Source organism: Bos grunniens, chromosome 27 (assembly GCF_055505025.1).
Source record: "Bos grunniens cultivar Pamir isolate PY7600 chromosome 27, Bosgru_T2T1.0, whole genome shotgun sequence".
Lineage (NCBI taxonomy): Eukaryota > Metazoa > Chordata > Mammalia > Artiodactyla > Bovidae > Bos > Bos grunniens.
In genome coordinates, this window is record NC_141191.1 from 39,678,001 (window position 1) to 39,697,421 (window position 19,421).

Sequence of the window (19,421 nt, forward strand, 5' to 3'; positions counted from 1 at the left end):
CTCAATCCCCTTCACCTATGTTGCCCAACCCCCCGCTCCCCTCCCTCTGGCAACCACCCGTTTGTTCTGTGTATCTAGGAGTCTGCTTTCATTTTGCTTTGTTTTATTTTGTTTTTTAGATTCCATATATAAGTGAAATCATGTAGTATTTGTCTTTTTCTGACTCAGTTTATTCAGCATAATACTCCCTAGATCCATCCATGTTGGTGCACATGCCAAGATTTCATTTTTGTGTGTGTGGTTGAGCAGTATTTTGTATTGGATATACACCACACCTTCTTGGGCTTCCCTGGTAGCTCAGCTGGTAAAGAATCTGCCTGCAATGCAGGAGACCCCGGTTCGATTCCTGGGTTGGGAACATCTGCTGGAGAAGGGATATGCTACCCACTCCGGTATTCTTGGGCTTCCCTGGTGGCTCAGCTGGTAAAGAATCCGCCTGCAGTGTGAGAGACCTGGGTTCGATTCCTGGGTTGGGAAGATCCCCTGGAGAAGAGAAAGGCTACCCACTCCAGTGTTCTGGCCTGGAGAATTCCATGGACTGTTCCATGGGGTCACAAAGAGTCAGACACGACAGTGACTTTGACTTTCACATCTGCTTTATCCATTCATCTACTAATGGACATGTACGTTGCTTCCGTGTCTTGGCTATTGTAAACAATACTGCAGTGAACATAAGGTGCATATATCCTTTGGAATGGCTGTTTTTATTTTCTTTGAGTAAAAACCTACAGGTGAAATTGCTGGATTATATGGCAGTTCTGTTTTTATTTTTTCAGGAATCTCCATGCTGATTTCCACATTGGCTGTATCAACCACTTTCCCTCCAGCAGTGTACAAGGGTTCCCTTTTCTCCACATCTTGTTGTTCCTGGTGTTTTTGATGATGGCCATCCTGACAGGCATGAGGCGTTATCTCACTGTGGTTTTGGTTTGCAGTTCCTGATGAGTGGTGATGCTGAGCATCCTTTCATGTGTCTTCTGGCCATCTGCGTATCTTCTTGGAAAAATGGCTTTCATGTCTTCTGCTCATATTTCAGTCAGGTTTGTTTGTTTCGATGTTGACTTGTATGAGAACTCTGATCAGATTTATCCTTTACAAATATCTTCTCCCATTATGTAGGCTGCCTTTTCATTTTATTGATTGCTTCCTTAACTGTGGAGGAGTTTTTTAGTTTGCTGTATTTCCATTTGTTTATTTTTACTCTTTTTTTGGCCTGAGAAGACATATCAAAAATATATTGCTAAGACTGATGTCAAAGATCATATTGCTTATGTTTTCTCCTAGGAGGTTGATGGTTTCATGTCCTGCATTTAAGTCTTTAATCATTTTGAATTTATTTTTGTACATTTTGCGAGAAACTAGTTCAGTTTGATTCTCTTGCCTGTCACTGTCCTGTTTCCGACTACTATTCAATGAAGAGGCTGTCTTTTCTTCATTGTACATTCCTGACCCCTTTGTTGTAGGCTAATTGACCGTACGGATATGGATATATGTCTGAGCTCTTTTCTGTTCTTTTGAACTATGTGTCTGTTTTTGTGTCAGCTCCACACCATTTTTATTACTTTAACTTTGTAGTGTAGTCTGAAGTCAGTTCTGTGAAAAATATTCTACTTCTTTGAAAAATGCCATTGGATTTTTTTTTATAGAAATTGGGTTGAATCTGTAGATTGAGCAGTATGGTCTTGTTAACAATATTCTTTCAGTCCACGAGGATACATGTCTTTCCGTCTGTCTGGGTCATCTTCAGTTTCTTTTGTCAGGGTCTTACAGTTTTCTGAGTGCAGGTGTTTCGCCTCCTTGATTAGACTTATTCCTAGGCATCTTCTCCTTTCTGATGCAGCTGTCAGTTGGATTATTTTCTTTGTTTCTCTTCTGACAGTCTGTTGATAGTTCGCTATAGAAATAACAATGGGTTTCTGTATATCAATTTTATAGCCTGCAACTGTGCTGAACTCGTTTATTCTAACAGCTCTAGGATTTTCTGTCTATAGTCTACATGTAGTCATCTGCAAACACTGAGTTTTGCTTCTTTTCCAGTTTGGGTGCCTTTCTTTTTCTTTTCTGATTGCTGTGGCTGGGATTTCCAATCCTATGTTGAGTAACAGTGCTGAGTGTCAGCATCCTTATCTTGTTCCTGATCTTAGAGAAAATGCTTTCAGTTTTCCACCAATGCACATGATGCTAGCTGTGGGCTTACTGTATATGATCTTTGTTACGTTGAGTTATGCTCCCTCTATGCCACTTTGTTGAGAGTTTTTATTGTAAATGGATGTTGAATTTTGTCAAAAGTTGTTTCTTCATCTATTGAGATGATCATATGATTTTTATTCTTCAATTTGCTAATGTAATGTATCACATTAATTGCTTTGCAGATATTGAGCCATCTTATATCCTCAGGTAAGTTCCACTTCATCATGGTGTATGATCCTTTTAATGTATTGTTGAATTTGATTTACTAATATTCTGTTGAGCATTTTTGCATCTATGTTCATCAGTGATATTGGTCTGTACTTTTCTCTTTTGTTGTGGTATCTTTGTATGGTTTTGTTATCAGGGTGATGTGGGCCTGGTAGAATGAGTTTGAAAGCATTCCTTTCTGTTCAGGTTTTTGGAATAGTTTGAGAAGGATAGGTGTTTGGTAGAATTCATCTGTGAAGCTGTCTGGTCCTGCACTTTTGCTTATTGGGAGTTTTTAAAATTACCAATTTAATTTTCTTGCTAGCAGTTGATCTGTTCATATTTTCTATTTCTTCCTGGTTCAGTCTTGGGAGATTTTGCATTTCTAAGAATTTGTCCATTTCTTCCAGGCTGTCCATTTTATTGGTGTATAGTTGTTTGTAGTAGTCTCTTATGATTCTTTGTATATCTGTGGTGTTGGCTGTAACTTCTTTTTCATTTCTGTTTTTATTGATTTGGGCCCTCTCCCTTTTTTTTTTCTTGATGAATCTGGCTAAAGGCTTATCAGTCTGTTTATATTTTCAGAGAATCAGTTCTTACTTTCACTGATCTTTTCTATTGTTTTTGCAAAAGTCTCTATTTCATTTATTTCTGCTCTGATCTTTTTTTTTTTTCTCTCTCTCTCTCCTTCTACTAACTTTAGGTTTTGTTTTTTCTTCTTTTTTTAGTTTCTCTAGGTGTATGTTTAGGTTGTTTATTGAGATTTTTTTTTTTCTTGTTCCCTAAGGTAGGTTTTATCACTATAAACTTACCTTTCAGAACTGCTTTTGACATATTCTCTGATTTTGGATCATTGTGTTTTCATTTTCTTTTGTCTAATTTTGGTCTTTTCTGCTTAGAGAAGTTTAGCATTTCCTGCAAAGCCAGCTTAGTGGTGTTGAACTCTTTACCTTTTGTTTGTCCATAAAACTTTATTTCTTTCTCAAACTTGAATGATAGGCTTGCCAGGTATGCATGCTACATCACTTCAGTCATGTCCAATTCTGTGTGACCCTGTGGACTGTAGCCCACCAGTCTCTTTTGTCCATGGATTCTCCAGGCAGGAATACTGGAGTGGGTTGCCATTGCCCTCCTCCAGGGGATCTTCCCCACCCAGGGATCGAACCCATGTCTCCTGCATTGGCAGGTGGGTTCTTTACCACTAGCACCACCTTGCCAGGTATAGTATTCTTTTTTCTTCTTATATTTTGGATATATTGTGTCAGTCCCTCTGACCTGAAAAATTTCTGCTGGAAAGTCAGATGATAGTCTTAGGGGAGTTCCCTTCTATATAACAAGTTGCTTTTCTCTTATTGCTTTTGGGATCCCCTCTTTATCTTTAATTCTTATTAATTACAGTATGTCTTTGTGGGGACCTCTTTGGGTTCATCTTGTTTGGGACTCTCAGTGCTTCCTTTCTGGACTTAGATGTCTAATTTCTTTTCCCAGGTTAGTGAATGTTTCAGCTATTATTTCTTCCAATAAATTATCTGTCCCTTTCTCTCTCTTCTTCTTCTGGGACCCCTAACATGTTAGTGTTAATATGCTTGAGTTGTCTCAGAGGTCTTCTAAACTGTCCTCACATTTATTTATGTAGATTAAAAAAATTTTTTTTTCATTGAAGTACAGTTGATTTACAATGTTGTATTAGTTTGAGGTGTATAGTACAGTGATTCGGTTATAAATACACATACATCTATTCTTTCATTCAGGAAATGTCCTGGAGAGAGCAGTGCATGCCCCTTACCAGGGCAGCATGCTCTGGAGTGCCCCTGTGTTTGCTCTGGGGGCTCTTCTGCTGGGATGAGGCTGACTTCTCGGGGGGTGGCTGGTGGGCAGGGCTGTCCTTGGTTTGCTGACAGGTTCTGCCACATGTCCCCCACTGCCCTTCAGAGCCAGGCATTCTGGGGGGCTTGTCTTTCCATTGCAGCTGGCATGAGGAATGCAGTGTGAGGCTTGGACCCCTCGATTGTGGGGGAGAGCCTCTGCAATTGTGGTTATCCACCAGGCGTATAGGTCTTGACTGTACCACGTCTCCGACCTCCGACCCATCTCCTTGAGGTTCTTTTGATGTATATTTAGTTGTGGAAAATCTTTCTTGTTGCTCTTTAGTTCATGCTCATAGATAGTTGCTCTGTAAATAGCTGTAATTTTGATGTGTCTGCAGGAATAGATGAGCTCAGGATTTTCCTACCCTAGCATCTCGGTCACACCTCCCAAATCAACGTTGTAGAGTTTTCAAAGTGAAAAAGATTGTTAGTGTGCATAGGAGAACATAGTGAGCTCTGATTGGGGGACCCTTCTCCTTTTCCTTGGGCTTTCCCTTAGGGTGGTCCCTTGGGAACAGAATACCTTTGGGAATAATGAAGGAATTTGCAAGGTGTGGGAGAGATCCAGGTTATCTTAAAGAATGGAGGAAGCTTTGTATTGGAAATATGTTTGTGTCATGGAAAATTTTTTACTCAAGTTACAAAATGCAAGGGGTATTATCCCAAAGAGAACTGGCAGAATCACCAAGCTGGAAGGAGTCTTAGGAATCAATTAGTCCAAACCCTTGATCTTACTGAAGAGGAAAGACTTCAGGAAGAGAAATGGCTTGCCCAAGTGTATAGTCATCACCTAGGACACAGCCAAACCCAAATCTGTTGATCTCTGGGCGTGATTTCCCCTGCTCCCCACTGCAGTTCCCCTCCCTCCCACCACTGCTTCATTACTGACTTTTTTGAATAGCCTTCAGACTTAGAAATGTAGCTGTTTCACGTTCAGAGTTTCTTTAAGCCATCAGAGCTGTGAGTCAGCAAATCGTGACCCACAGCCTTGGTCTAGGATTCTGTGTGTCTAGCAGAGGGAGAGATTTAGTTTCAGAAGCTCAACCTGGATTTATACCTAGCTCTACCTCTGGGCTGGTGAAGGATGTGAAGCAAGATACTTAACTTCTCTGAACTTTGATATCCTCATCATGATAGGCAGTGCCTGTGCCTTAGGTTCCTTAGGTGAGGAGCAAATGGCTCAGTCTGTAAGACTGGGGCCTGGTCTAGAGTGTACATGCGCTCAGTTGTGCCCAGCTCTTTGCAACCCCATGGACTGTAGCCCGTCAGACTTATCTGTCCATGGAATTTTCCTGGCAAGAAATACCGGAGTGCGTTGCCACTTCCTACTCCAGGGCATCTTCCTGACCCAGGGATCACACCTGTGTCTCCTGCATTGGCGGGCGGGTCTTTACCTTTCGTACCACCTGGGAAGCCCTGGTCTATAAGTGCTCAGTAGATGTTAGTGATCGTTACTGTGACTCTAAGGTAGTTAGAATATTTCTGCCAAAAATACTAAGGAACGAAAAAACTATGTTTATATGTGTGTATGTATAAGCAACAATCAGAAATCTTGCTTCTGGAGGCTTTTATGGGTTCTAGTCTAGCGTGTTGTTTTCTATAGCTTTTCATCCAACAACTATCTTAATTGCCTCAAAATATAACTACTCAGTCTTTAAAAACATTTTCCCTATTTTTGTCTATTCAGTAATTGCTCTGCAATAAACTCACACATTTCAAGTATACACGGGCTTCCCTGGTGGTTCCGCAGCCCCAGCGCTGGGGACCCAGGTTCCGTCCCTGGTCGGAGAACCAGATCTCACATGCTGCAACTAAGGGTTCTCACTGACGACTAGGAGACCTCACATGCTGCGACAGAGATCGAAGCGCCAAGGTCCCGTCTGCAGCAACGAAGACCTGGTGCAGCCAAGTAAATAAATATTTTGAAAAAGAGGCATTCCAACTTCAGAGGTAATATAAAAAAATTAAGTATACAACTTGATTCGTTTTTACAAAAATTTATTTATTTATTTTAATTGGAGGCTAATTACAATATTGTAGTGGTTTTGCCATACATTGACACGAATCAGCCATGGGTGTACATGTGTTGCCCATCCTGAACCCCGCTCCCACCTCCCTCCCCATCCCATCCCTCAGGGTCGTTCCAGTGCACCAGCCCTGAGCACCCTGTCTCATGCATCAAAGCTGGACTGGGGATCCACTTCACATATGGTAATAACATGTGTCAGTGCTGTTAGTTTTAATGCACACATGAAACCATCCCCCAAATCAAGATAGTGATCATATATACATCACAGGAGAGTTTCCATCTGCCCCTTGGTAATCCCACCATCCTGCCTCTCCTGGCCCCCCCGACCCTCTATGCCCACCTCCAGGCAAACTCTGACCTGCTAGAATTTTATATTATGGAATCACACAGTATATTTTCTATTTGTCTGGCTTCTTTCCCTCTGCATGATTATCATTCTTACTCCTACATGGACCAATAGTTCATTCCTTTTTACTGCTCATTACTCCCAATATTTTTTGTTTACTCTTTACCCCTGTCTTGCTTCACTGGACATGGCATGGAATGAAAACATATTTTAATGATTTTAAAAATATTTATTGGGTTAAATATCTCTGTTTCTCATTCTTTTCATTTTGTTGTTATCTGGTATATGTAGTAAATAGTATACAGAAATTGTAGATTTCTTGAGAGTAACACCCATTGTATTCTGTATGCATATTTTAAAAATTGATATCTATAAATAGTATTGCTATTTATTTGAACATCGAGATTACAATTTTCTCCTGTCTTGCTGACTCTCAGGTACAAAAAAAAAGCATCCTTCCCTTGGCCTGACCCAATAAATTGATTGAATAAATTCAGTTCTATAAATATTTACACATAGTTTTCATTTTCACGGTGAAATATTTCTTATGTTCATGTTTTAAGTCTTTTTTTTTTAAATATGGACAGTATGTTCTCAATTTCCTTGCAGCTGGAGCATAACATGAAGTAAACTAAAAAAAAAAATGGCTACAGCAAAAATAATATATTTGCAAGATAATAAGAGATCATTTGGGAGGCAAGTCCATTTTTCTAAAGTTCTTTACCAACACCATAGTATCTCTCATCTGTTGACATTTCTGCATCTGGGAAGGGGCAAGATAAAAATTACCATTCAGAATACCTGTTCAAGTTTGGTAAAAGATTTAATTTCTTCATCTGTCACTGTGTCACGAGCCCTGTGAATACTATAGATCAACCCTCAGTGCCAGAAGTGCTAGAGACTTGGCAGCATTGTGGGTAGAATTTAGCCAGAGGGAATTGTCAAGAAGCCAGAAAAAACAAACTTCACCCATTCTGCACCTCAGCCTTGTGTTCTGGGTGGTTGTCCTGGGAACCCTGGGAATGCAGTAATTTAAAAAACTGAGCCCATAAATGGAGATGTATATACTGACCTTAACGATGCTGCAAGGATTCTAGGAGCAAGACAGACTTTTATGGAACACAATAAAAAGTAATTCAGTTACAGTCTGTGCTGGAAGGTGCCTTAGAGATGATCTGATCCAAACTTTCATTTTGTTGGTGACCAGCCCAAGGTCACATAGTAACTTAATGGCAGAACTGGGCTAGACCAGGGATTTCTGAGCCATGCATGCATTTTCTACGTGGGCCCTCTCAGTGTTCCTGCCCCTGTTACGTTGGGGCTGGTGTGTTGGAGTGTTCGGTGCTGGAAGGTGGGATTTGCTCTCTCTGAGCTGCCCTGTGGAGGGGTCCATGTTCCTGGGGCACTGCATCTGAGTGCTCTTCTTCCTGAGCATCTTGTCTTCTTTGGGGGTGAGTTTATTCTGCTGAATGGAGAGCTGTGCTTCTGGCTCTGTCAGTTCTGTGAGGTGTGATGTTTGGTTAATGGACAAACCCATGCTTTTGATGGTCAGATTACTCATTATCATCTAGTCTGGTAAAATCATTATACTCAGGAGGCTGTACCTTTAAGTCTTGAAAGAGCTTCTGCTTTTTAAAGCTCCTCCCCTCATCTTCACGTCCAAGTCCAGGTGCTGTCCTGCTCATCTCCCTTCATCTGTGCTCTTTGTTTCTGTGATGTATGTATCTCCCCACTGATGGAATCCTAGTGGGGAAGGGGGGCAGCTGATAAAGACCACCATCCTTCACCGAGAACCACTGGCCCAATCCAACCAGACCTGGAAATACAGACGAAGACATTACGGACTTGCCTAAGGTCTCATAGTAACACATTTAAGGTGATGCCTTAGTCGCGGCTGCTATAACAAAACACCCAAACACACACTGGGAGGCTCATCAGCAGCAGTCATTTGTTCTTCACAGTTCTGGAGGCTGGAAGTCCAAGGTCACAGGGTGAGCATGGTCTGCTTCTGATAAGGGCCTTTTTCTGGGCTGTGGACAGCTGACTTCTCACTGTGTCCTCACAAAGCGGAAAAAAAAAAAGCAAGCTAGCTTTCTTGTTATATCTCACAAGGGCACTAATCCCACTCAAGAGAGTAGCACCCTCATGACCTAACTACCTCCCAAAGACCCCATCTCCAAATACTAACGTATTGGGATTAGAACCTCAACACAGTCCAGAACAGATGAAAACCCGAATCCCACACTGTGCCCAGGGTTGAGTGCTACAGGTCTCCCTCACTAGCATCTGTGATGTCAGCACATGCCTGGCAGCTGCAGCGTCTCAGAAGGGCAGGGCTGCCCCAGAGGGGTTTCAGAGAGGGCGTGTGAGTGTAACTGCAGACTCTGCAGAGAAGGAGCTCTCTTTTATAAAGGAGCATCAGCTGTCTCGGGTTCAGTCCCTGGGTCAGGAAGATCCCCTGGAGGAGGGCATGGCAACCCACTCCAGTACTCTTGCCTGGAGAATCCCATGGACAGAGGAGCCTGGCGGGCTACAGTTCACGGGGTCACAAAGGATCAGACGTGACTGAAGTAACTTAGCTCGCACATCAGCTGTCTGTCTGTATCCCAACTGACGTAGGAGAAAGATGTGTGATTGGTCTCACCATCGATGGCAAACAGAGCACTTTAGTCTCTTTTCTAGAGATTGGCGGTAACTCTGATTCCCTCCACTTCTAGCCTGTCTTTTCCGATGCTCTAATAGCATATTATTTTTGACTCTATTTAGCATATGAATCATTTCATTCTCCCTTGCATTAGCAGTTTTCACGTTGACAGTAAAGGAGACGGTGCACACAGGGCCCTCATGGGGACCTCACAGACTAGGGTGGGAGGCACTTTGTAAATGCTTGAAATTTAAGGAAATACACTTATACTTGATACCCTTTAAGGCAACATTAGACCCATACATTTTAAAAGAGACTTCAAATAATTTAGCAATATAATCTTGCTCATCACCTTGGCACTTCTGTTCATAGCATAGTAAGTAATGCTCAAAATTCTCCAAGCCAGGCTTCAGCAGTTTGTGAACTGTGACCTTCCAGATGTTCAAGCTGGATTTAGAAAAGGCAGAGGAACCAGAGATCAAATTGCCAACATTTGTTGGATCATCAAAAAAGCAAGAGAGTTCCAGGAAAGCATCTACTGCTGTGTTGACTGCTTCTGCTTTAAAGCCTGTGACTGTGTGGGCCACAACAAACTGGAAAATTCTTAAAGAGACGGGAATACCTGACCACCTGACCTGCCTCTTGAGAAATCTGTATGCAGGTCAGGAAGCAATCGTTAGAACTGGGCATGGAACAACAGACTGGTTCCAGATAGGAAAAGGAGTACGTCAAGGCTGTATATTGTCACCCTGAGTATTTAACTTATATGCAGAGTACATCATGAGAAATGCTGGGCATGAGAAATTCCAGCACAAGCTGGAATCAAGATTGCTGGGAGAAATATCAGTAACCTCAGATATGCAGATGACACCACCCTTATGGCAGAAAGCAAAGAAGAACTCTTGATTAAAGTGAAAGAGGACAGTGAAAAAGTTGGCTTAAAACTCAACATTCAGAAAACGAAGATCATGGCATCTGGTCCCATCACTTCATGGGAAATAGATGGGGAAACAGTGGAAACAGCGAGACCTTATTTTGGGGGGCTCCAAAATCACTGCAGATGGTGACTGCAGCCATGAAATTAAAAGACGCTTGCTCCTTGGAAGAAAAATTGTGACCAACCTAGACAGCATATTAAAAAGCAGAGACATTACTTTGCCAACAAAGTTCCATCTAGTCAAGGCTATGGTTTTTCCAGTGGTCATGTATGGATGTGAGAGTTGGACTATAAAGAAAGCTGAGTGCCAAAGAATTGATGCTTTTGAACGGTGGTGTTGGAGAAGACTCTTGAGAGTCCCTTGGACTGCAAGGAGATCCAACCAGTCAGTTCTAAAGGAAATCAGTCCTGAAAATTCATTGGAAGGACTGATGCTGAAGCTGAATACTTTGGCCACCTGATGTGAAGAACTGACTCATTAGAAAAGACCCTGCTGCTGGGAAAGATTGAAGGCGGGAAGAGAAGGGGATAACAGAGGATGAGATGGTTGGATGGCGTCACCAACTCAACGGACATGAGTTTGAGCATGCTCCAGGAGTTGGTGATGGACAGGCAAGCCTGGTGTGCTGCAGTCCACGGGGTCGAAAAGAGTCGGGCACAACTGAGCAACTCAACTGAACTGATCTGTGCTTATCACTGTTCATCAGAGGGATAAATTGAAGTGAAGAAAGTGAGGATGGCTGCTCCACAGGCAGGATTAGGAATGAGAAAGGGGCATCATCTCATTCCCTGGTGGCTCAGCAGTAAAGAATCCGCCTGCCAGTGCAGGAAACCTGAGCTCGATTCCTGGCTTGGGAAGATCCCCTGGAGGAGAAAATGGCAACCCACTCCAGTATTCTTGCCTGGAGAATCCCATGAACAGAGGGACCTCGTGGGCTACAGTCCAAGGGGTCACAAAGAGTCAGATACGACTGAGCAACTGAACAACAACACATCCTCATCTCATTCGGTCTTTACACACAAGACCATGACACAGAGACTCTGTTGTTTGTTTGACAGAATAACAGAAGACAGCGTTTTGAAGGAAGAACTCGTGATTTTTAAAGTGTTTCCTAAAATGTACTGTTTTCAGTAAAATTATTTAATGTGGAAGGAATCTTGTCAAGAATATAGTAACATGCCATTTGTAACGTGTAGCATCCAAGGGCACTTTCTTTTCTGAAACATTCTTGAGAAGGGTAATTTTAGAAGTTGGCTGCATACTTCCCGACCCTAAGTCTGCCCTATCTCCCAGAGCAGTTACCCAGAGGACTCCGTTGATTAATACAAATGAAAACACTACCATCAAGATTTTAAAACATGTATATTATTATCCACATGTGCACAAAAAAAATCCCACTGGGCAGCTTGAGTTGGCTGGTATGTTTCTGGTCTATCGCTGCTTTGGTTTGTTATGTTAGGCAGGCTTTTTTGTCTTGTCTTATTTTTCATATTTCAGGAATCAGTGTGTCTGATACTGATGTGGTTTAGATGGATTAAAGATTTAGATTTACATGTATGAATGTGAGGGAGCCTCGGAACTTAAGGTACGTGGATGATTATAGGCAGCCCATTGGACCAGCCGTGTCTTTGAAGTTCTTTGGAAGTCCTGGGAACTTTCACTTACTCATTGTATGTTGAACAGCACAGCTTCCCAGATTGTTAAAATAGTACTGACCTCAGTGTCCTTGTTTTCAGCTGCTCTTTTCCATAGTTAATTTTTGGCGATCTCCTTTGGCATGATTAAAAGCTGACTTATTTATGGAGTGCTGCTAATTGATGGATGTCAAACTCTGTTACTGTGGGGGGTGGGCGGGGGCAGGCTTCCCAACCTTTCAAATCCCAACTGGGAAATTTCCAAAACTGAGTATGTGGTTTTCCCATGGAGCCTCTCCCAGCCACTCTCATGCACATTGTGCCTTCTGCTCACTTTTTACCAAAACCAGAACTTGAGAGGCCACAGAAGCCCCACCATAATCCTCTCTCTCTATGCCAAACGGAAGAGAGCACCAGGGCATCAGATAACTGGAGAGGAGCCCTCAGACCTGGAACTCAGCCTGAGGGGTGTCCTTGAGAACTAGTTTCTGAATTCGACAAAGCAAGGTGCTTGTCTCTGCTTTGCACCTGCAGTTGCTTTCTGGATTTAGCTTTTATTTTTAGCGCATTCTTATTGTCTCTGTCTTCGATACTCTGAAAGGCTTGTCCAAGAGCAGTTTGTCACTGTGATTTCTTGTGAATAATGAGGGCTTCAGGAGTCTGGGGAGGATCTTCGGATGCCGGCCGCGTGTCTGCAGGTTACCACTGGCAGCCACCCACCTGTTGGAGAACCACCCATGAGGACCACCGTGTTAGATCCTCGAGGAAGTCGAGGCTTGCATTTCTTTTTCTTTTTAGAGCTTCAGTTTTGAAGTCAGAAAAATCCTGGCTTTACCATATATCTGTCCGAGAGGCTTCTTAGCACCTTTGAGTCTCATTTTCCCCATCTGTAGAATGGGGAGGTTTTTGCAGACTCCCATGGCATTGCTGTGGGGATTGCAGGAGCTCACCCTGGGAGCAGCTCTTGCAGTGTGAGGCAGGCACGTGGCAGACAAGTGGGTGACAACCCTTCCCATCTTCCTAACAGGAGAAGCCCAGCTGCACAGACCCCTGTCCTCTGTGTATCTGTGCCTCACCTCCAGTGATTTTCCATGGTGGCACCTCCCCTCTCATCTTGACCTCTAGGGAGTCTTGCCAGTGGTTCTGCCTTCCTGTGTCTCTCCTTTTCTATTACCAGCGAGAGATGACCACCTTCTTAGGGCACCTGATGTTTGGAACTGCAAGGAGACAATGTGCTTCCCGGAGCCGAGGAGCCGAGTGTTCGTGTGTGCTTTACTAGGAGGCGAGGAGAAGCGGGGCTGTCCTGTAACTCCTAACCTGTAGTCTGGTGTTGCCAGGACAGGCACTCAGGGGCTGGACAGATGAATGGGGCCTCTGTGTGTGGATGAAAAAACCCAGCGTTTCTCTTCCAGTTGCTGCAGTGAGAAGAACAAATTAGATTATTAATTTGATCATGTGGTAGCATGAGCCGACAGCCTATTTAGTTTCATTGTTAAAACAAGTGTGGTTTTGAATGATGTGGACTTTCCCTCTTACTTAGATGGCACAGAATATTCATTACGGATATCAATAAAGACCATGCTGGTGATCAGCCTCCAAAGCTGCCCTCCCCCGCCCCACCCCTGCATGCAGAAAAGGCAGAAAAGGATATTTAGAATGGGAGACTGGAAGCCAAATTATAAACTCATTTCAACTCCTGGCCCGCAGGCCCCAGAATGGCCTTATTTGTTGTCAAGGATGGAAAACAACTCGGATTCAGGTCCAAGTGATTATTCGACTTTGGCATTGCTGCGGGGCTGCCAACTGCAGTTCCATTTAGACACAGATTAATTAGCCAGGCAGGGACGGAAGTGGGCTCGGAGAGAGAAGCCGGGAGAGGCTGCGCAGCGGGGGGACCGGCGGGGCCGGCGTGGGGGGGCTGGCCCCGGCTAGCCCACCCTTTCAACAGTTAACCCACAGGAAAGCGGATCCAGATGGCCCCTTCTATGGTGACACACCTCACTCCGTACTTACTGACTCTGTGTCCGTGCTGCAGAGAAAACTTTCAAACTTGGGCGCAGGGAGAAACTGCACGTGACAGCCCCCAGCACTGGCACCGGGAGGCCGACCCCGCGGACCTGAGCCGCTTATCAATCTTGTCTTTGTCCCCCTGCAACCACCCTAGACCTTTTTTAAAAAAAATTATTATTATTATTCCTGCATGTGAAACGGGAACCATAGAGGATTTTCGTGTGTGTGTGTGTGTGTGTGTGTGCGCGCGCTATGACTTGAATTATAAAGACAGATGAGATGAAATCACAAACTCGGGAAAACACGACTCTGCGTAAAGGAGTTGAAGATAGAATTATTCGCCTCTATTTAATCGCGGGGGCGAATTCTCTCCGGAGTGTTTCCCCGGTGCTGTGCTCGTACCTCTTTTGCGTCCTCGTTGATCTCCGTGGACTGAGGGGCGCTCGGTGGATTCCTGAAAGGCCGGGGGGCACAGGGCTGGACGGAGCGGGCGGAGGGGGCCGTCAGGGGAGGAGGCGGGTCCGGCAGGCGGTGCTGGGGGCGTCTGCGGGGGCGGTGGGGGCGCGCTGCCGGGGGAGCTGGGCTCTCCAACTTCCCGGGGGTTTGCTGTTTTGTAACATTTCTTCCTTCCCTACGACCGACCATTAGAAAAAAGTGGCGGCGCGGCGCGCGGTCCCCCGACCCCACCTGAACCGCGGCTTCGCTGCGGACGCACAGCCCAGGCCCCGGCGCCTTCGGGAGCCAGCGGGCACCCTTCCTCCCTGCGAGGTTTGCTTTTTCTGGGTTCTTTTCCAAGAGTGTGACTCTGCTTTGCTTTTACACACGTATCTACATGGCTCTCGGCATTTATTTTAAACCTTGATCTTTTTTTTTTTTTTAAACAAATGCTTTGCATTTTACCCATTAAAATAGAAAAGGGAAAATACCATCCTGCTTTTTGGGGCAGGACTTTGGTTGGATAAATTGTATTTTAGATCATAAGTGATTTAAAATTTTGTAATATCATCTATATTTAAGACGTGGAAATTCCCAGAAATGACTCCTATTTTTATTTTTTAGATTCCTTTCCATTTCAAGGAGGAAAGTCAAGATATTTTTACTCAGTGGAAGAATGATGTAGTTTCATCCTAACCTTCTTTTCTTATGCTTCCAGGTAAGTGTGTCTGTTAATCATGAATTACTTAAGAAATGAATCTTTGTATGGTCTGAGTTTATTCAGTATTCTGGCTATGTTTGAAATGTGCTGAATTTCATTTTACTTCCAATAGTTCCATTAATAACAGATTATTATTTTAAGATATGAGTACTTTTTCAAGGTAGTATAATTACTTGGCTGCCTTGGAAAATTCTTTTATTCACTTGTAAAGCCTGTAATTTACATTTAACTCTGCCAGCTTCTTCAGAATTTATCTCTTCTCAGAATGGCAAATGCCAATAATGTAGTTAGAAGAACTACATAATTCTTTTTTTAAAAATTCACCTGAATAGGATAATTTGTTCTTCTTTTGGAAGTTGTGACGAAATGTTAAGCTTTCTCAAATATTTAACCCATAATCAAAAGGGCATCGTAATTTTCACCAAGCTACAAAATAATTATTTAAATAAAATAGGAAATTGAACGATGATCTTACTTTCCGACTTATAGCATCTCAGGGGAATACTTTCTAGAACTCTTGGAGAATAGTACCCTGACAGATTGTATGGTTGGTTTCAGATTTGGGGACACATGTAAATCTCAGGGACGTTATTTTAGTTCTGCTCTGTAAGCAGTGATTTTGAATTTCTCTAGAATAAGATATTTTATTACATCTGGCGAGACTGAACTTTGAAAAAAACTAAGAACTTCAGGGACATCATTAGTTGAAAGGGAAGAGTATGAAATGGGAAGTCATGTATGTGGTTCTTACCTTCAGCAGAGCAAACCTTCATTTTAGTTTTCTATGGAGATGAATCTATAGATGTCAAAATGAAAATAGATAAGCTTTGCTCACCATCTGCATACCTTCAGGAAAACCCCTTCACTGGTCTTCATTCAACAAATTGCTATAGAGGTTTTGTTTTGATTTTTAATGTTTACTTTTGTTGTACTGTTTGAGATAAAAGGCTGAAAACCAAAACGCTGGATGTGATTTTGCTTTAATGAACTGCTTTATACTCAGACAATGGAGAGTGGGGAGTTAAAGGGATTGTATCTGAGTTACCAGTAATGAAAAATAAAAACAACCTTGACCAAATTAATGATAACCACAATAAAACAATAATAATAATATAAGAATAACCAAACAATAATTCTTCACAAAGTCTTTTTTGAGTAGAGACTTGAGTGGCTAAGAGGCCTAAGTGATCCAAGGCTACTTTGAGGGTCACAACGGAAGTCTTCAATCTGAGGTATTTCAGTGTTTAATGTTTTTGAGAATGACTTGGATGATGTAGAAGAGAACAGTGTCATTAGAAAGAACATCATGATATTAAAACCTTGAAATGATTGTAGAAAAGAGTCAGAATAAACTGTACAAAATAGAGAAGTAATGAGAAATAATCCAATTAAGATGTTCATACCCCAGGATGAGGTGATGAGGGAGGCCCAGCTGGGTTTTGATGAGGGTCTGGTCTCTCTGTGTGCTGCTGCAGACACAGGGTGTTGATGGGGAGTCAGGCTGCTCTGGGACAGTGGGAGCTTGGGAAAGCCTTTGGTTTTCCAGGGACTGGGGGCTTCCCAGGTGGCGCTAGTGGTGAAACAACCCGCCTGCCATGCAGGAGACAAAAGAGACATGGGTTAGAAAGATCCCCTGGAGGAGGGCGTGGCAACCCACCCCAGTATTCTTGGATAGAGGACAGTATCTTGGACATTATCCCATGGACAGAGGAACCTGGTGGCCTATATTCACTCCATAGGGTCACAGAGAGTCGGACACGACTGAAGCGACTTAGCATGCATGCATACTCCTTATAATCTGAGTTCCTTATAGATGCAGGGCTTTGGAAGTCCCTCAATAGTGGACCTTCCCCAGACCTGCAGGGGGCAGCCGTGTAAACTGGGAGGAGTGGCTGGTTGGCAGGTGTACCTGCCCTGCGGTGGTCCTGGAGTCCCAGCCAGGAGAGGCGGTTGGATCATTGTTCGTGGTTGGATCACCAGCTCGAGGTGCTGGAAGGCTCCCCCGGGGATCTCCTGGTCTCCTCCGTGTCCCCTTGGTGCCTTCGATGCCGCCCAGCCTTGTCCATGAATTGCTGCCTGCTGAGTGCGTGCCCCACCCCAAGCCCAGTGTCCCCACACTCTCTCCCACTGGGAACTCTCCCTTCCCTGCCACCCTCCAGGGAACATTTACTGGTCCTTCAGTGGCAACCCCCCTGTGGGGCTTCTAGCACTCAGACACAGGTCCTGGCACCTGGATATGCTGAAAGAGGCATTGCATGGTTGATGAAAACATAGGAAGGGAATATAGGGCGTCTGGTCCTGTGGGAACCGCATCCCTCTGCTTCCCTTCCTGCCCAGAGCGGGCACCTGGCACTGTCTCCTTGTCACGGTCCCACGACGGCTGCCTGGGCCCCTGAGCAGGACGCTGACCCAGCGGGTCTTACTCTGGGATCCAGTTAGTTCCTCAGCTGCTGTCTGCGGGGTCCAAGCTCTCTTTGTGGCCAGATCACCCTGTAGTTCTTTGCAGCTCTGCAAGCCCATGCATGACACGTGTCTATCAGATAACGTGAAGTTGTAGCCTATGCCATTTCCTTTTGGAATGAAGGGGTGTTAAAAGTAAATACGAATATAAAACTATAATGGAGTAACTTGGCAGGTTGCACATATTTGCAAAACTAGAGAATCAAGTAGAGAAGTTTGTATTGATGGTTTACGAAGTAGCCTTCTTTGGGATCTGTTTTGACCTTCCACAGTCTTTCCACTTAATGGAATGAGACAAGAATGTAAGCTTGTCATGAGTGCCAGTGTCTGCTGCTGCAATTTTCATTTATCCTCCTGAACCGCAGTTCCTTTTCCACAGATGGGGCTTCTCCAGGCCAGGCCAGGAGAGGAATGCTGGCCTGTTGCGGCCTGCCACGGGGCCGCTGTCTCTTGTCTGCTGATTGTCACCTCCTCAGGCCTGGCTTTTGTCTTTTCTGCTCTGTTCCAGGGCTCTGCTCATTGAGATTCTCCTTCCACCAAGTGGGTTTCTTGCTTCAGCCTCTCATGGCCGTGTCTTGCCCTGCCGGCCCCTCACCCCCCAACCCCCACCTCCTCCTTCCTCTGTGCCCCTCCTCACTGCGTTCCTGCTCTGGACTCAGCCCTGGAAACCCATCCCGGCCTTTGCCTGGCCTGGGGCTGGGCCCTGTCGCCCCCAACATTCTCCACTGTCTGCAGTTGTTCACCTGCTTGCTGTTTGTCCTGTGGCCGTCCTCATCCTCTAAGGGGCTCCGTGTCTGCGTTTGCAATGCCCAGCATGTGTTTGTCCATATGCATGTTCACAAACAAATGTTTGGATGAATTTCTGGTATCTGAAAACCCTCATCAGAACCAAGCATTGTCAGTGTTTTGATTTGCTGAGGGCGTGACCGTGTGCAGTCTGGGTGACTGAACACTCACGCAGTGGCAGTATCCCTGTCTTTTCTGTCTTCTTTTCCCCCCTCTGTCTTCTTTCTCTTTCACATTTGTTTTCTGTGCTACCATGGATAGGAGGGATGTGAACTGGTGCTCTAACTCCAGCACCAGCTCCTGCTTAGGTTAAATAAATTCTTTTTTAAGTAAGGCATGGAAGGTTGGCCGTAACCCAGGTGTCCACTGGTGGTGAATGGTTAAACGAAATGTGGTCTGTGCGCCCAATGGAATAGTACTCAGCCTTAAAAAGGAAGACGATTCAAACGCATGCTACCACACGGATGTTGAACTTGAGGATGTTATACAAAGGTGAAATCAGCCAGTCATGAAAGGGCAAACGCTGTATGATTGCACTTTCAGGAAGGAGCTGGAACAGTCCTACTCATGACGATGCAGAGTAGAATGGTGGTTGCCAGGGGTTGAGGGGGCAGAGGATGGAGTTGTTTAACACTGTTTAAGTTTTCAAGACGAAGAAGTTCTAGAGAGTGATTGTACGACAGTGTGAATATACTTGAAAATTGTGAAGAAAATAAACTTTATGTTACGTGTATTTTACCATAATTAAAAGTAACAAAGTAAGTCAAAGACCTGACTTTAAAAAAGAATAATAATCCTTTAAAAGTAAAAAAAAAAAGTTTAAAGGGATTTCTTTTTTTTCTTTTTGCCACTTAATTTTTTTAATGAAAGGGATTTCTTTGATTTAGGGACTTTTCCTCCCTTGAGCTTAATTTCTCACTTGTGTAGAGGGTAAAAAAAAAGTATTGACTTATGTACTTTTGGCTGTGTTGGGTCTTTGTTGTGGCGCTCAGGCTTCTCATTGCAGGGGCTTCTCTCGTTGAGCACAGTCTCCAGGGGCTGGAGCTCAGTAGCTGTGGCCCACGGGCTTAGTTGTTCTGTAGCATGTTTTATCTTCCCCCAACCAGAAATGGAACCCGTTGAGATGGAATCCGCATTGACAGGTGGATTCTTA

The 19,421-nt window shown here is 44.0% G+C and overlaps 1 protein-coding gene and 1 long non-coding RNA gene across 15 annotated transcripts in view; one reads left to right on the top strand and one right to left on the bottom strand.

Moving 5' to 3' along the window:
* The window catches only part of CSGALNACT1 (chondroitin sulfate N-acetylgalactosaminyltransferase 1), a 339,147-nt gene that overhangs the window by 149,604 nt on the left and 170,122 nt on the right, over positions 1 to 19,421 (top strand). For 11 of the 14 annotated variants that reach the window (XM_086380519.1, XM_086380533.1, XM_086380521.1 and 8 more), the window contains one exon: positions 14,926 to 15,019. Coding sequence is in view for 5 of the 14 variants with exons in the window: in XM_086380533.1 (XP_086236659.1) it covers positions 15,010 to 15,019 (10 nt within the window). In the remaining 9 variants the exon portion in view is untranslated. Of the gene's footprint in view, positions 1 to 13,713; positions 13,845 to 14,497; positions 14,635 to 14,925; positions 15,020 to 19,421 lie in introns of those variants that run through there. The other 3 variants (XM_086380518.1, XM_086380532.1, XM_086380528.1) reach the window with 2 other exon arrangements.
* LOC147343855 (uncharacterized) lies at positions 11,568 to 14,408 on the bottom strand. The gene is made up of 2 exons (XR_015156251.1): positions 14,269 to 14,408; positions 11,568 to 13,271 (listed from the first exon to the last, which is right to left on the bottom strand). It is a non-coding gene; the product is annotated as an uncharacterized LOC147343855 (long non-coding RNA).